Source organism: Peromyscus leucopus, chromosome 18 (genome assembly GCF_004664715.2).
Source record: "Peromyscus leucopus breed LL Stock chromosome 18, UCI_PerLeu_2.1, whole genome shotgun sequence".
Taxonomy (NCBI): domain Eukaryota; kingdom Metazoa; phylum Chordata; class Mammalia; order Rodentia; family Cricetidae; genus Peromyscus; species Peromyscus leucopus.
In genome coordinates, this window is record NC_051078.1 from 8733587 (window position 1) to 8750953 (window position 17367).

The following is a 17367-nucleotide window of genomic DNA, read 5'->3' on the forward strand; positions in this document are numbered from 1 at the left end:
GTATACATAATAAATAAATCTTATAAAAAAAGTAAAAAATGGTTTTTATTAGCATGTCAGTTATACTTAATAATGGGTTTCATTATGGTATTTCCATACACGCACTTAATGTAGCCCAGCCGTTTTCACCTCCCAAACTGTTACTTCCTCTGGTCCTCTTGCGCTGTCTTGGTAACCAGTGGGTTTCACCGGGGTTGGTCACAGGAGCGTGGGCACCTCGCCAGTGGCTGAGCCGTTTTGTGGGTGCGTCACTGTCCCGAGTGTCGAGAGTCATATAAAAAGTCTCTGTTCGGGTCTCACAGACAGACACTCTGGTGCCTTGGCAGGAACTGGCAGACCACACGCTTCATGGAGGTGGAGGTGGCAGTGAGGTTGCTGTACATGCTGGCGGAAGCTCTCCCCGTGTCCCACGGTGCGCACTTCTCAGGTGACGTTTCAAAAGCTAGTGCTTTGCAGGACATGATGCGAACGGTAGGTATACTGAGCATCCTTCACTCTGTTGTGCGATAAGCGCCAGGGCCGCCTTCCTTGTTAGAGCTTGGGCTGTTTTTACGGGGGGGGATTCGGATGCTGCGGGAAACAAAGATGGGTTTCTTCGTTTTTTTTCTCCCCCCTTTCTAGTTGGTAACGTCAGGAGTCAGTTCCTACCAGCACACGTCTGTGACCCTGGAGTTCTTTGAAACTGTTGTTCGATATGAGAAGTTCTTCACAGTTGAACCTCAGCACATTCCAAGTGTACTAGTAAGTGCGCGCCTCACTCCCGCTTCAGTGATGAGAGACTGTTCTCTGTGACTCCTGACTAATGCTGGGTGGCAGGTCTATGTGAATCAGGTCCTTAAGATCCTCCCTGCATGTAACGTGTGTAACTTTCCTCCTGTACTCCTGGTCCTGCCCAACAAGTACAATTTGATGTGAGCAAAAAGTGCAGTGTGACAATGAAACCCTTGAATCAGACCAGAAATGATCAGTGTCTCTTTCTGTAGATGGCTTTCCTAGATCACAGGGGCCTGTGGCATTCCAGCCCTAAAGTCCGGAGCAGAACCGCTTACCTGTTCTCCAGATTTGTCAAATCTCTCAAGTAAGTGTCGGCTTCCAGGGCTGGTTGTGAAGTGTGCGCTTGGAGGCAGCCGGGAGTTGAAGCGTCGTCCCCCCCCCCCAGGAGCACTGGGTGTCCATGCTCTGGCTTCCTTCCCTGTGACTGACTGTTGCTGTATTCAGCACTAACAGATGGCTTGTGTGCATACTTTGATTGTTTTGTAGATTCTATAGGTTATTATTGAGTGGGTGTGTGATGTAGGTGGGAGTAAGAGCTTTCCCATGTGGGATCAAGGTATCAAATTCAAGTCTTCGGGTTTGCACAGCAAATGCATTTCCTTTTCAATTCAAGATGGCTGGGCCATCTCCCTAGGCCAGGGTGCATGTTTTTTGTTTATTTGCTTGGTCCTGGAGATGGCAAACTGATTCCATTGCCTCTGTCTACCTCCCAAGTATGGGGTTATAGGCTTGCCTGGGATGCCCAGCCTGAAAGTACATTTTTAACATAATCTGTCATATAGAGTATCTGTATAAGTCCTGGGAGCCGGGGTAGGTAGTGCTATCGTCTTGGTAATGTATCACTGCAGAGCAGGTAGACTTTTTAAATTGCTCATAAGCTAATTTTAGTGATCAGATTGGCTAGCATAAAACTGAGCCTTGGTTCCTTCCCTTTTAAAGGGGTTCATATTTCAGCAGCTTATGAGCACATCACTTACCTTGTTTTTCCTTTTGATCTCATTTAGTAAACAGATGAATCCTTTCATTGAGGAGATTTTGAATAGAATCCAAGACTTGTTGGCCCTTTCTCCCCCGGTAAGTATCCTCTGAGTGTCTTCCCCGGATATCGAGACTGCCTGTGCCATCCTAACCAGCCTCACCCTGCCTCTAACTAGGGGAGGGGAGGTGTGCGCACCGAGTTTATGTGGATCTCTGTATCAAGGTTATTTAGATGACAAGCATAATAGGAATTCGGCAGTGTGGAGCATGTTCTGATTTCTCTGCACTGTTAAACGCAGCCGACATAGTTCATGGAGAAGAGAAGAAATCCAGCCTCTAAATTAGTCTCTAACGTGATCGTATTTCTCGTTCCCAGGGCCACGTAACATTGAAGTTTTTGTCTTCAGACTTAGGGTCTAAAACATTCTGTCAGTGTCACTAACTAAAAGAATTGAAGTTGAGATCGTTTATAAGTACAGTTTGATTCACACGTGGTTTTTGTTTTATTTTTATTTATTTTATATATATTGGTTTTTCAAGACAGGATTCCTCTGTGGAACAGCCCTGGCTGTCCTAGAATTCACTTTGTAGACCAGGCTGGCCATGAAGTCCACCTGGCTCTGCCTCCCGAGTGCTGGGATTAAAGGCGTGCGCCACCACTGCCTGTCAGAAATTTCACTTTTTTATAAATGCCCGGTTTGTGAGCCGATGTGGTGGATGAGATTTCCCATCTCTCGTGCTCGTTCTTGATTAAGTAAATGAGAGGCACTGAATGGAAACCCTCAGTTAAGATGAAATTCCCGCCTAGGAGAACGGTTACCAGTCCTTACTGAGCAGCGACGACCAGCTCTTCATCTATGAAACAGCTGGCGCCCTGATCGTCAACAGCGACTACCCCGCAGAGCACAAGCAGGCCTTAATGAAGGACCTCCTGACGCCACTGATGGAGAGGTTCAAGGTTCTGTTGGAGAAGCTGATGATGGCTGAGGATGAGGAAAGGCAGGCCTCTCTGGCCGATAGTCTCAACCATGCGGTTGGATTTGCCAGGTGAGCCCCGTTGCAGTTAAATTAAAATGTGCGTCTACGTAGGCCGAACCTCTGCTGTGGACCTTTGTATCATGGATACACTTAAGTGTTTTCAGAGCTCTGATTGTCTAAACTGTGGCTAGCAAAGAGGGTAGGTCATTTGCTGGCTGTATTTTTACCATGAGGACTGTCTAAATCCTTAGTACTCCAGCTTCTGACTTGAGTGTCAGTCCGTCCTGTGCTTCAGGTTGGCCCAGGTGTCTGTGTACCAGCAGCATACTGCGACATCGTGGCCTAGTTAGTATTGGGGCCTTCAGGAGAAGTCCTGAGACTCCTTAGCTGTAACATTGCATCCCAAAGACACCAAGCAGCCGCTTACTTCTTTACCTACATTTTTAACAGCATGAAAATTGGAATGATTGCTAGTAAGTTATACCGGAAGTTGTCGTACACTGTACACTCCGGCGCATTTCAGCGCATAGCCAGGCCTGGGTGATAGGAGTAACTGGGCTGTGAGTGTGATGGGGTTGTTTTCTAAATTTAGTGAGTGATGCGTACCGATTACCCGATGGCTTAGTCGTAGTAAGTACATTTTTTTCCTGAAGACTGTATCAGACTTTAGAGAAGCAGATAGACAGACTCAGATTATGTTAACTACATCTTATTTGCTTAGTTTATTTAACGTGCTCTGTGATGACATCTGGGAGCAGTCATTTCCACGTGGCCATTAACCACGGAGGGAAGTGATTCTGGCGTAGGGAAGAATGGGAGTCTAGAGTTGGCAGCTTGCCGGCCGGTGTGCGCCGCGCTGGTGTGCACCCTGAACTGGGGAGGATGAACTAACCCTGCCTGTCTGGTTTTGGTCGTGCAGTCGAACCAGCAAGGCTTTCAGCAACAAGCAGACTGTGAAGCAGTGTGGCTGCTCCCAGGTGTACCTGGACTGTTTACAGACCTTCCTGCCAGCCCTCAGCTGCCCCGTACAAAAGGACATTCTCAGAAGTGGAGTTCGGACTTTCCTTCACCGAATGATCATTTGCCTAGAGGAAGAAGTGCTTCCCTTCATCCCGTCTGCCTCAGAACACATGCTCAAAGACTGTGAAGCGAAAGACCTCCAGGAATTCATTCCACTCATCAACCAGATTACGGCCAAGTTCAAGGTACCGCAAGCCCTCCGAGTCCGGAGACTCTCGTGACTTAAAAGTTAGAGTCTGCATCCTCACATACCTTACTGTGTGTTGTGGAGGTGGGGTGACCCATACATGTGGAGGCCAGAGGTTGGCCTCCATCACCTTCCACATTAGTCTTTGATACGTGGTCTGTCTCTGACCTTGGAGCTCATTGATGGAGCTGCACCGGCTTTCGGGTAGACACTGGCGTTCCTCCCCCATCTTCGGGTACACCACCATGCCCAGCTTCTCACTCCAGGGGTCTGGAGCTTCAGACTCAGGTTCTCATGTGTGTGCAGGAAGCTCTTGGCAGACCAAGCCCCCCTCAGCCCCACCTTTACCTAGTAAATGACCCTGAGTTGCCTGGTCACATGGGTCATGGCATGTCTAACATTCCCAGTAGTCTGCTGTCTGCCACACAGGTAAGGCGAGGGAGATTTCTAGGTTGAAAACAGTACTTTTTTTATGTGTATGAGTGTTTTGCCTGCATGTATGTAGGTGCACCGTGTGCATGCCTGGTGCCTGAAGAGGTCAGAAGACAGTGGTGGATCATCTGGAAGTGGAGGTCCAGGGCGTGGAGTTGTGTGCCTCCCTGGGGGTGCTGGGAAAAGGACCGAAAGTGTTCTTTATCACTAAGCTGTAGCAGGAGTCTTAAAAGTTCTTATTAATAAAATCAAACCCGAGGCGAGTTATTGGGGTCCATGCTGGTAGATCAGAGAGACAGAACAAGCCACAGCTATCTCACCTCGCCGGATCCTCAGCTGGTCTTGTTTCCTCCGACTGGAAGCTTCTGTGTCCTCATCCCAAAGGCTGAATTACTGCTCAAAAGCCTGAATCTTAACCAGGCGAAATGCTTAACCAGCCAAATGCCTCTAGTTTCTTGTCCTCACGCCTTATATATCTTTCTGCTTTCTACCACCACTCCCTGGGATTAAAGGCTGGCTCTCTGGGATTAAAGGCGTGTGTCACCATGCTTGGCTCTTTCCAATGTGGCCTTGAACTCACAGAGATCCAGAGGGATTTCTATCTCTGGAATGCTAGGATTAAAGGTGTGAGTGCCACCATTTTCTAGCCTTTGTATCTAGTGGCTGTCTGTTCTCTGACCCCAGATAAATTTATTAGAGTACACAATATTTTGGGCAACACAATACCACCACACTAAGCCGTCTCTCCAGCCCCCTGAGTAGATGTTTTAATAGTGTTAGTCACTGTAGGTGGAGAAAACCGCCAGGAAGAGCAAGTAAATCCAGTGTTGAGCTCTAACTGAACACAGCACTGGGACTCAGGTGCTGGGACAAGAGGCTAGAAGTAACGCAGGGCATGAATCAGGTCTGAGCTGGCCAAGGAGAACGGCACTAGGCTTTCTAAGTTCAAAGCCTGCCCTCAATATTCATGGGTGTTGCTCTGTACTCCTCATAATAACCCTCAGTGATAAGAATTCTGCCTTCTAGAAGAGGAAACGGGGGCCCTGAAAGGATAAGGAACTTAGCTAATGAAAGCCACATATGTAGTTTAATTTTACAAAATTCATTTCTTAGGATTTTTTCCCTTAAGAATTTAAATTTAAAAAAATTTCTTGGCCAACTTTCATTATGAACACTTATTATTTCATTTCAATTTCTTTCATTTGTTTTTTAACTTTTATTAGACTGTGCGTGCGTGCGTGCGTGTGTGTGTAGGTGTGTAGAGATCCAAGTCCAGCACTGTGGACTCAGTTTTCTCCTTCTGTCTTTCCATGGGCTCTGGGGGTTGAACTCAGGTCACCAGGCTCGCACAGTAAGTGCCTTTACCTATGGTACCATCTTGCTGGCCCATAACCAAAATTCTAAGATACAAGTTGAACTTCCAAAAGGTTTTTCCAAGACAGGGTTTCTCTGTGTAGTTTTGTTGCCTGTTGTGGATCTCGCTCTGTAGACCAGGCTGGCCTCGAACTCACAGAGATCCGCCTGGCTCTTGCCTCCCGAGTGCTGGGATTAAAGGCGTGCGCCGCCACCGCCCGGCTCAAGTTGAACTTCCTAAGATTGACTTTTATGTGTGTGGTGTTTGGCCTGAACGCATGCCTGTGAACCATGTGTGTGCATTGCCTAGAGAAACCAGAAGAGGACGTCAGATTCCTTGGAACAGGAGTTACTGATGGTTGAGAGCCTCATGTGGGTGCTGGGAAAGGAACCAGGTCCTCTAGAAGAGTGGCCAGTGCTCTTAATCCCATACGTGTTGAATTTAATCTTGAGTCTTTGGGTAGTGCGTATGTTTATACATTCATTAAGTTTGTAAATATCCTCCGTAGAAAGCGAAGAGCTTTTTAAACACCCTCTTTCCAGAGTGCCCCGTTGCTTTTCTTCATCATTTCTGAGGTCAGTAACAGCTGCTCTTCTTTCCAGATTCAGGTGTCCCCATTTTTACAGCAGATGTTCATGCCCCTGCTTCATGCCATCTTTGAAGTGCTGCTGCGGCCCGCAGAAGACAACGACCAGTCGGCCGCCTTAGAGAAGCAGATGCTGCGCAGGAGTTACTTCGCCTTCCTGCAAACCGTCACAGGCAGCGGGATGAGCGAGGTGATCGCAAATCAAGGTAGGGATGCACGCCACGCACGCCAGTGTGCCCGCCTAGGTCCTTGTCTCAGCCAGACCCCTGAGCTCCTCCGTGAGTGGACGAGAACAGCGAACTGGTGAGGAGGTGGTCTGGTGGCCCTAAGAGTGTTCAGTACTTTGGAATAGAGATGAGTTACAAGCATGCAGAGCACCTTAAAGTTAATCTGTAGCCAGTTTCTCTCTCTTTCCCTGTATTTTTAATTTCTAGTAAGTAGTATAGTGAACGTGGGCCGGAATTGGCCTGACAGTTAGTTGAGTCCGACTGGCCCGTTTGCCATCTTGAAATTGAGGGTAGCGCTGGCCAACCATGCGAAGAAGGCTTGTAATCACAGGTATCTGGGGTCTGAGCAGGACAGCCCAGTAAGTGCAAAGCCTTCCTGGCTGCACAGAATTCAGGGCCAGTCTGGGCAACTCTTGAGACTTTTCCTCACAAGGGAAGAGGGGTAAGCTGGGCATGGTGAGTGATCTCAGCTACTTTTCCATTGCTGTGGTGAGACACCATGACCAAGACAGCAAGTAAAGACCTTGTTGTTGTTTACAGTTTCAGAGGGTGAGTCCGTGGCCATCATGGCCGGGGTGTGGCGGCAGGCAGGCAGGCAGGCAGGCGTGGCGCTGGAGCAGGAGTGAGAGCTAGGCACATGGTAGAGAGAGTTCACTGAGAAGACCACGGGCTTTTGAAACCTCAAAGCCTGACATGCCCAGTGACATGCCTCCACCCGCAAGGCCACACCTCCTGATCCTTCCTAAACACTTCCACCAACTGGGGACCAAGCGTTCAAATACATGAGCATGTGGTGTCCATTCTCATTCAGACCGTCACATAGAGCCTTTAATTCCAATAGCTACACATCAGTGTGTTTGAGGTCAGCCTGGTCTACTCGGCAAGGTCCTCCCCCCCCCCCAAAAAAAAAAAGCCAGAAGATATTAAAGGAATTCTGGCTTCTCAGTCCTTAGAATTGAGGGGCCTGGTTAATAAAAGCAGTGAAGGGATTTTATCAACGCTCTAGGCGTGTTTTGACGTACTGTACATTTTGAAAAACCGAGTGCTTAAGGTAGTGTGTTTCCTTTTGAAATTCAAGTCTGGTCTTTCACCTCAGGTGCGGAGAACGTGGAACGGGTGCTGGTGACCGTCATCCAGGGAGCCGTTGAGTATCCGGATCCGATTGCACAGAAGACGTGTTTCATCATCCTCTCTAAGCTGGTGGAGCTCTGGGGTGAGAGGAACCTGTTGTTTTTGTTTTGTTTTGAGGTTTTATCCTGACGACACCACACACACACACACACACACACACACACACACACACACACACCGCCCCATGCATGCTGTAATCAAGTGGTCCCATGGTGAACTACACCTCCAGCCTGATAACTGTCTTCCAGCCTTCATCCCCAGCCTGCCTAATGGGACTGTTGAAATGAAATGGTTAGAGCTGAAATGGAACTCTGATCCAGATAGAAGCAGAAACTGGGGCTTGATTTTTCCCTTTACGTGGACTGACTGACTCTCTTTTTAAACAAGATGAGCATTTATTTGGATTCTCTTGACAGGAGGTAAAGATGGACCAGTGGGATTTGCTGATTTCGTTTATAAGCACATCGTCCCTGCATGTTTCCTAGCTCCTCTAAAGCAGACCTTCGACCTGGCTGACGCACAGACGGTGTTGGTAAGCCCCTCAGAGTCTGTCTACACATGCAGCTCTCTAGACGCTTCTCTGATGACAGGCGGGTTGTTTCACAGGTTGTTTTTATGTAGACATAACGACTTCAGAGTAGTCACCGAGTCACTTTGCCTGTTTTGGGGACAGATAAGGATGCCACACATTTGGCAGGCGCTTGACCGCTAAGCCACACCCCTCCTCTTCCCTTCTCTCCTCAGTTTCCCCTTCCCTTCCCCTCACTTTGCCTTTGGCACAGGGTGTGCTGTGTGGCCGTAGCTGGCCAGGGTCTCGCTGCACCCCCGCCTGTCCTCAGACTCTGGGCAGTGTCTTGCCTCTGCCCCCAGAGCGTGGGACTGTATGTCTGTGCCGTCATGCCCTACTCTGCGGCTTCCCCTGCCGTGACGAGCAGGCATGGCCGCTCTCTTTCTGTGTGCCGGGCCCCAGGTCTCATTTTCAGAGTGCTTCACGGGAGAGATGTTTTCTCACTTCTCGAATGGTTGGGTAAAGCCATGCTACTCCATTAGGACTACAGCTCGTAGTTTTTTCTTTTTCTTGTATGTCTGTGGGTATTTTGTTTCCGTGGATGTCTATGTGCCGTGCGCATGCCTAGCGCCCCCAGAGGCCAGAAGAGGGAGTCACATCCCCTGGGACCGGAGTCACAGCCGGTGGTGAGCCATCGTGGGGTGCTGGGAATCAAGCCCTGGTTCCCAGGAAGAGCAGCCAGTGCTCCTAACCCCTGAGGCCCCCCCCCCCTGCCCCCAGGGGTTCGTCTTTTGCTTTCCTCTGTGTGGCCTACTTCCTTTACCATTCTTGACTCCCTGCAGGCACGAAGCTGTGTGTTTTCCTTGCAGTAGCTTGGAGGTGGGAGGGTAAAAGTTTGGTTTTGTACAAAAGAACTGCCCATGTTAAATTTTAAACTTATATTTTGCAGGCGCTTTCTGAGTGTGCTGTGACGCTGAAAACAATCCATCTCAAACGGGTGAGACTTACGCTCCTTGCTCCTTCTCTCACGTTTAACCCTTATCTGCTGTGTTTTCAGTTGGGTCTGACTCATCACCTGGAAAAGTGTGTTTTATGACAGATGACTTCAGTACTGATTTTGTGGATGTGTGGAAAGGACTGAATGAGAGCAGTGACTGTTACCGCCCTTCACATTGTGGGGCACGGGATCATTTCAGTGTTCAACTTCTGTACAGCCAGGGGCTGCCCGTGGGGTGGGGCACGTGTGCCTGTGCCGGCCAGAGGTCGAGGTGATGCTTTCTGTCACTGGGGCCTGGGGCGCACCATTAGGCTAGGCTGGCAGGGCATCCCAGGGAACCGCTGTTCGGCCTCCTCAGCACTGGGGTTATAAGCGTCCCTCAGCGCTCAGGCTTTTGTAACTGAGGTGGGCTTGGGGATGGAGCCCATGCTCGCGTTTACGCAGCAAGTGCTTTGCCAGCTGAGCTAATACTCCAGCCTGTGATTGATTTATGTGTACGTTTGTGTGTATCTGTGTATATTTTTTTTTTTCAAGACAGGTTTCTCTGTGTAATAGTCCTGGCCGCTCTTGAACTCACAGAGATCCTCCTGCCTCTGCCTCCCATGTGCTGGAATTAAAGGCATGCACCGCCACACTTGGCAAATCGATTTATTTTTTATTGTTAGCTGAGACAGGATTTCACACTGTAGCCCCGCCCGGAATGAACTGCTAGTGGTCCTTCTGCCTCAGCCTCTTCCTCACGTATAGGGGTCACAGGTTTAAATGATTAGAGACTTCCATTACTCATAAATACCAAGTCCTTTCCTGTCAGTCTAGTTAGTCATGGATAAATCATAAGTGACTTTGGGTATTTTCCGATAACTTGAATTAGGTGCCAATATTCAAAAATAAGTACTTTTTCCTTTTAACAAAAATTGCAATTTCTAACTGCTGTGGCCCAGCACAGAGCAGCATTTCCTGAGCTGCAGTGAGCTGCAGTGGCCCGTCCCCCGTCCCCCGTCCCCCGTCCCCCGTCCCCCGTCCCCCGTCCCCCGTCCCCCGTCCCCGTCAAGGAACATGCTGTCTTCGCTTCTCTGAGCTGGAGTCTTCCCTTCTGATGGAAGGCGGAAGGAAGGGGAAGGAAGGTTTTAGTCCAACGGCATTTCCTCTAGACCTGTACTCCCCCTAGGTAGGGTGGGGGGAAAATGTGTAAAGGTGAAGACCCAATATATCAGAATCAAGGGAAAACTGCCTAGGGAGGGAGATGGCACTGACTGATGTTCCAGAGGAACCGGCTTCAATTCCCAGGCCGTCCAGTGTCCAGTCACGCCAGGATAAAATTGAAAAAAGAAAGGGGAGGGAGGACACATGACCCCTTTTTAAGAGGTCACGTACCATGGCAGGAAGCGCTGCCTCCTTCGCCCCACCCCCAAAGCCCAAGGTCATGGGCGGAGCAAATAACAACAATAAATAGTGACTTAAATGAGTATTTTAATGGGTATATAAAAAATAGTATAGTCAGGCAGTGGTGGAGCGCACCTTTAATCCTGGCACTTGGGAGGCAGAGGCAGAGGCAGGCAGATTTTGGTCAGTTCGAGGCCAGCCTGGTCTACAAAGATGAGTTCCAGGACAGCCAGGACTATTACAAAATACCAAACAGATACTCAAAATACCAAAAAAAGAAAAAGAAAGAAACACCAAAAAAGTCTAGGACCGAAGCTGCCTGACTGAACAATAAGCAAACAACAGGAAAAGGCAGACTTTGTCAGATAGGCCTTAAGACGAGGATACGGTGGTGGAACTGGCTTTTCAACCAAAGCAGGGTGTGTGTGTGTGTGTGTGTGTGTGTGTGTGTGTGTGTGTGTGTGTGTGTGTGTGTGAGAGAGAGAGAGAGAGAGAGAGTGAGGCCGGCAGCTGTCCCGCAGGGATCTGGTGGGGCTCAGACGTAAGCTTACGGCAGCAGCGACAGCGGAAGAGTGCGGTGGGGTCGGTGGGGGGAAGCTGTGCTCGGAACGTGGACATTTGGAACACCGGGAGGCCGAGTGGTCGTCATGTGGGTCACTGCGGGGAAAGATGTTCAGAGAGTGCTTGGGAATACAACGAGGACGAAGTGCTTTGAACTAAACGCTGACTTTGGAGTCCTCATTGTTAGTCTGTCAGGACTTGTGAGATCAGGACAAAAGGAACTTTGCCTAAAGCAACGAGAAAGAAATACCCAAAGATGGGGAGAGATGCGGCCTCAGAAGTGAAGAGTGAGCGCTGGTCTGCAGAGGACCGACCTCCGCACTTGCTTGGGAAGGTTCTCAAGTAGCTCAAGGGATCCAATGTCTCTAGCCTCTATGGGCAAGCATGTACGCATGCGCGTGTGCTCTCTCTCACACACACATACACACACTCATTCACAGAGAACACACATACACATAATCAAATATCCTAAATATCCTAAAAATGAGAGCGAAACCCAAGTTGTTGGGAATGTGAGTATGAAGTACTTAGAACTAAGTGCTGACTTGGGAGTCCTCATTGTTATGTCAGAACTTGTAAGGTCAGGACAAAAAGAACCCACACTTAGGCTGAACCAAAGTTAGGAAAGCAAGGACAGAGAGGAGACGTAACAGGAGACAGTGACACTGGAGGATGCTTGGAGAAGGACTGAGGAGCAGTTCAGAGCGGTGGTCTCCACCATTGCCTTCCGTCCAAATTAGTGGAAATCCTGATTTTAACACACACATATGTATGTAGGTGATAATGCGGTTGTATGGGAATGGCGAGCAGTGCATTGGAAATAAGCAGAATGGGCAGGTTAATGGGAAGCTGAGAAGTGAGAAACCTTTGAGAACCAGTGTAGTGTTCGCCCCCTGGAGATGACAGTTCCTCCGAGGGGTCAGTAAGTTGAGACCGGGGCCCATTTAGGTAGAGGGCCAGGAGTCAAGGTAGAAAGAAGATAAAGGAATCCTGTGACTGAGAAGTACTAATAATAGTAAACAGTAGACTAGAAACAATCCGGATGTTAAAGAGGGAAAGGTAGGGTTGTTTTGAAATGGTCTTACTCTGTAGCCAGGCTGACTTCATGCTCAGAGCGGTCCTCATGCCTCAGCTTCCCAAATGCTAGGTGTGGACCACTGGTTTTGTTCAGTGATGTGCTTTCAGGTAAACCATCAACCTACTAAAGTCCTTGAAAGTCATCAGATGCAGGCCAGGGAAGGTGGGTCGATGGCCTGGTCTGTCAGATGCTTTCTGTGCAAGCAGAAGGACCTGTGTTAGGTCCTCAGCACCCACGAAATAGCCAGATGTGCACACCTGTAATCTCAGTGCTGAGGTGGGGATGCAGACAGGTGGCTCACCCCCGGAGTTCACTGGCTGGCCAGCCAAGCCCCATTGGCCCCTCCAGACTTAATGAGAGACCCTGTCTGAAAAATAAGGTGGAGAGCAGTGTATGGAGACCCCGGCACCAACCTCTGGCCTCTAGGACATTCATACACAGGTTACCACAAGACACGAAGTTCACTGCTGTTCTTAAGTATTGAGTTTGTTCAGTCTTTTTATAGCTGTTCTCTCAGGAATACATTGCTAAAGGGAAGCAGTGTCAAAGTGTCTCCTGGGTTTCTAATCAAGGCGGTCTGTTCTTATCCTGATACTGTATCGTCTGTGAAGTGTAGGTGTGTTGGTCTAACCTCTTGAGCGTTATTAGTGCCCAGAAAGATGACTGGGTTGTCTCTTCATCTGCAGGGCCCCGAATGTGTTCAGTATCTTCAACAGGAATACCTGCCCTCCTTACAAGTCGCTCCAGAAATAATTCAGGTAAGAGCTCTCCTAACAGATTTTGCTTGAAATTTTATTAAATAAATAAATGTGTGTACTTCAAATCTAAATTTTAATTCACAAAAGCCACATGGCATTAGCTTGTTTTGCTGTCAATGGCCTAGAGCCTAGACTAAAATAATCCATGAAATTGAATGGAAGCAATTTTATGTTTTTATTCTAACATCCAATACAAATTTAATTTCCTGCCATTCAGTAAACGATAGGCCACAGTAACATTGTCTGTAGCCATACCTATAGAAATGACGTTTTTCCTTTTCTCCGTGCGTGTGTGCACATGGGGGCGGGGGCTGGAGGACAGCTCCAGGCGCCATGCTCAGGACACCATCTGCCTCCTTTGAGACACTGTTTGTTGGCTCGACATTGTGCTAGAGTGCTGGTCTCCGCAGTGCTGGGGTTACAGGGACAGGCCACCACACTTAGCTTTTTACTGGGTGCTGAGGAATCCCCCAACCTGACCTCCCATATATATCCATGTCATGTAGGTTGGAGATAACTTAGAAATAGTTGTGTGTGCCACTGTTGTGTGTGTCACTGTTGTGTGTGCCACTGTTGTGTGTGCCACTGTTGTGTGTGTGTGTGTGCCACTGTTGTGTGTGCCACTGTTGTGTGTGCCACTGTTGTGTGTGCCACTGTTGTGTGTGTCACTGTTGTGTGTGCCACTGTTGTGTGTGTCACTGTTGTGATGATTGGGTAGTGGCACTTTTTTTTTTTTTTTTTCAAGATTTATTTATTTTATTATGTATACAGTATTCTGCCTGCATTATGCCTGCAGGCCAGAGGAGGGCACCAGATCTTACTATACAGATGGTTGTGAGCCACCATGTGGTTACTGGGAATTGAACTCAGGTCCTCTGGATCAGCAGCCAGTGCTCTTAACCTCTGAGCCATCTCCCCAGCCCGGGGTAGTGGCACTTCTGTTGTGCCTTGGGAAGACACTAAGTTTTGCTACAAAACTAAATACTTTAAAGATCAGAATTCATGGGGCTCTGGTCAAGAGCACTGGCTGCTCTTGGAGAGTACTCAGGTCAGTTCCCAGCACCCACGTGTCAGCTCCCAACCGCCTGACTCCAGCCCCAGGGGCTCCAGTGCCCTCTTCTGGCCCCTAAGGGCTTGTGGTGCACGTCAACTCACGGAAGCCCATCTACATAAAAACAGATACACCCTTTAAGAAGCAGAGTTCATTACAGTTGCTTTCTTTTCCAGCCCTGGAGTCTTTTGTGCTTTTGAAAAGAAAGCATTCAGGCGGGCCTGGCAGCCCATGCATGTAATTCCTCCACTTAGGAGACGAGGGCAGGGGCACTGTCGTGAGTTTGAACCTGCCTCAGATTATCCAGGGAGTTCTGGCCCCCGCTGGGGCTGCCGATGAAAGTCTGTGTGCAAAGCAAACAAAAGAAAAAAGAAGCCATTCTGTAGGCTGCCGACAGTGATCGTAGCACGTGAAGACCCTGCATGGCAGACATACAGTGCAGTGGAGCATGCTTGCTTGCCTGCCATGTGCAAGACCCCGGGTTCACACTTGGGAGGCAGAGCCAGGCGGATCTCTGTGAGTTCGAGGCCAGCCTGGGCTACCAAGTGAGCTCCAGGAAAGGCGCAAAGCTATGCAGAGAAACCCTGTCTCAAGAAAACCAAAAAAAAAAAAAAAAAAGACCCTGGGTTCAAACCCCGACATGCATGGCAAAGAGAAGAGAGGAAACAGGAGGGAAAAAGAAAAGAACTTCTGCTGGGGTTTGTGTCACGGTCTTCGTGTTGAAGTCGTTTTTGAGGAGGGTGGCTAGAAAGTTACAATGCTCCTTTACACTTGACATTGTTCACGCAGCTCCCACACTTTTCCTGCACTAGTGCATGCAGCTCAAGTGGCAGCTAGAGCTAGAACCTCCTGTGAAGGGACAAACAGGATGACCAACTGACTGCCAGGCCTAAAACTAGCCCCTTTCGGATTCCAAGATTTGTTTGCTTCTCCCACAGTGTTCTGGAGGGTTTTTCTCTTGTTGCGTGCTTGGTTAGGTTTTTTCAAGGTTTATTTTATTGCGTTAAGAAGACATCACATAGGGTGTACCGTAACATTTTCAAGTCTACTGTATAGTCTTGTTAATTAAAGAACAATGTTGTGTTTAGACAGCATTAGATAGGTCTCTAGAAAATCCATTTTACATAATTTAGATTTGTTATTTGTTGGTTGGTTGGTTTCTCGAGACAAGGTTTCTCTGTGTAGCTTTGCTAGCCTTTCCTGGAACTCACTTGGTAGCCCTGGCTGGCCTTGAACTCACAGAGATCCGCCTGCCTCTGCCTCCCTAGTGCTGGGATTAAAGGCGTGCGCCACCACCGCCCGGCTCGTCATTTAGATTTTCTGCCTAAGTCCTCTTTCCCAGCCCTGGCAACCTCCCTGCTGTGTTGTGAGCCTCTAACCCTGACTGCTGTAGAGACCTCATACAAGCAGTAGAATCCTGTCTTCTGCCTTTTGTGACTGGCTGTTTGACTTAACAGGATGTCCACAAAATTCTTCCGTTTTTGTTTTATATAGCAAGATTTCTTTTGTATGCGCATGTGTCCATGTATGTGTAGGTGAGTGTGAGTGAGTGTGTGTGTGTGTGTGCGCGTGCGTGCGTGCGTGTGCGTGTGTGTTGTGGACACCAGAGGTCAACCTTGGGGATCATTCCTTGAGAGCCTCCACCTTGTCTTTGGAGACAGGGTCTCTTACTGGGACCTGCAGCTCACCAGTTGACCTAGGCTGGCTGCCCAGCAGGTCCGAGACCCTCGTGCCTTTGCCCCACCGACACTGGGATTACAAGCTTGTGCCACCACGCCTGCCTTTTAATGGGGATGCTGGGGATCAAACTCAGGTCCTTCTGTCTTCACAGAATTACCTCACCAACCATCTCCCCGGTTCCAAGGTTTCCTTCCTTACAGTAGATAGGGAATGAATGGTCCGTTCTACAAATGAACATTACTTTGTTCATCAGTCCATCAGTGAGCATGTAAGTCATCTCTACAGCTCGCTGTTGTACCACAGTGCACATGAGCTAAGTGCTAATCTTGTCTACAGATGCTGGGTTCAGTTCTTCTCCATAGATACCCCAAAGTAAGATTGCTGGTAGTTGTATTGGAAAGTTTTCATAGCCTTTGTACTGAACTAGACGGAGGGTAGTATGTGCTTAGAATGCTTGTGAGGCCCAAGGGTCAATCCCTAGTTTGTTTAAAAACAAACACTTAAAGCATACCAGATGCCATGTGTATTCTCACTAACAGTGTGTGTGTGTGTGTGTGTGTGTGTGTGTGTGTGTGGTGTGTTCTCACTAACAGTGTGCACGTTAGGGTTTCTCCACATCCCTGCTGACTGACTTGGTCTTGTGTTGGGAGTTTGTTTGAATGGGATGAGATGCTGGCCTCCGATCAAAACCTTTCACTCCCTCTCCCAAGCAGCCACACTGTCACTCATGTGTTCCTGCGCCGTTACTTCAGGCTTTCTGTTTTTCTTCCTCCTCCTCCTCTTTTTCTTTCCTTTTGAGACAGGGTCTTGTGTTTCCCTTCTTTGTCGGGTTCTGGAATATCATGAGCTGTTGTGCCCGGCTTTGGGGGTTTGGTTGGTTCTTTTGCTGGTGACCGACCATCCTACCAAGTCTGAGATAACACACTGGTTTTGATTTCTACCTCCCTGGTGACCCAGAGAAAATGAAAGAAAACGTGTCTGGGTGTAATGTTTGAAAATCTCGTATATAACCTTTGGGAGTAAGAATTGGTTTGACTTGATTTTGAGCTGTGATAGTACTAGAGTGGATTTGAAGTAATATTACTGCCCATTGTTAGGAGACAGGATGAAGAAAGTGTGGTATCCCTGCAGTGGTTTATTTAGCCTTGAGGAAAGAAATCTTGTCCTGTGCTACCACATAGGTGACACTGGGGACACTGTGCTAAGTTAGGCAGAAAAAAACAAACACACACCAGAGGTCCAGAGTAGTTAGTAGGCCTTATCACAGCCGAGAGCAGAATGGAGGCTGTGGGGGGGAGAAGTGAGGAGGTGTGGGTCAGTGGGCACAGGCGTTGGTTTCTGCAGGCTGAGAAAGCCTGTGCAAGCTGTCGCACACGAGGTTAACACTGTACTGTGCATGTGAAGTGGCTGCCATGGTAAGCTGTGTTTGTGTTCATTGCCCTCAATTTAAAACAAAAAGGATGCTGTGGGCTTGCATTCAATGGACTTTTCCTATTTTCTTCCCTCCTTGTCCCCCCAGGAGTTCTGTCAAGCGCTTCAGCAGCCTGATGCTAAAGTTTTTAAAAATTACCTTAAGGTAGGTATTTGGGGAAGGTCCCCGTCTTTATATACAGCGAGGTAACGTTTGAGGGTGCAGAGTTTGACTAACTCACTCACTTTGGGGTCTCTTTGCCCTAGGAAGATG

The 17367-nt window shown here is 48.5% G+C and overlaps 1 protein-coding gene across 2 annotated transcripts in view; it reads left to right on the forward strand.

Annotated features, from left to right (window-relative positions):
- Xpot (exportin for tRNA) overlaps nt 1-17367 on the forward strand; it is a 39666-nt gene that overhangs the window by 19483 nt on the left and 2816 nt on the right. The window contains exons 13-24 of one of the 2 annotated variants that reach the window (XM_028869599.2): nt 327-471; nt 622-741; nt 984-1078; nt 1779-1848; nt 2561-2799; nt 3650-3935; nt 6326-6515; nt 7633-7749; nt 8084-8199; nt 9125-9172; nt 12881-12952; nt 17203-17259. In XM_028869599.2, coding sequence (XP_028725432.1) covers nt 327-471; nt 622-741; nt 984-1078; nt 1779-1848; nt 2561-2799; nt 3650-3935; nt 6326-6515; nt 7633-7749; nt 8084-8199; nt 9125-9172; nt 12881-12952; nt 17203-17259 — 1555 coding nt within the window. The remainder of the gene's footprint in view (nt 1-326; nt 472-621; nt 742-983; nt 1079-1778; nt 1849-2560; nt 2800-3649; nt 3936-6325; nt 6516-7632; nt 7750-8083; nt 8200-9124; nt 9173-12880; nt 12953-17202; nt 17260-17367) is intronic. The other variant, XM_028869600.2, reaches the window with a different exon arrangement.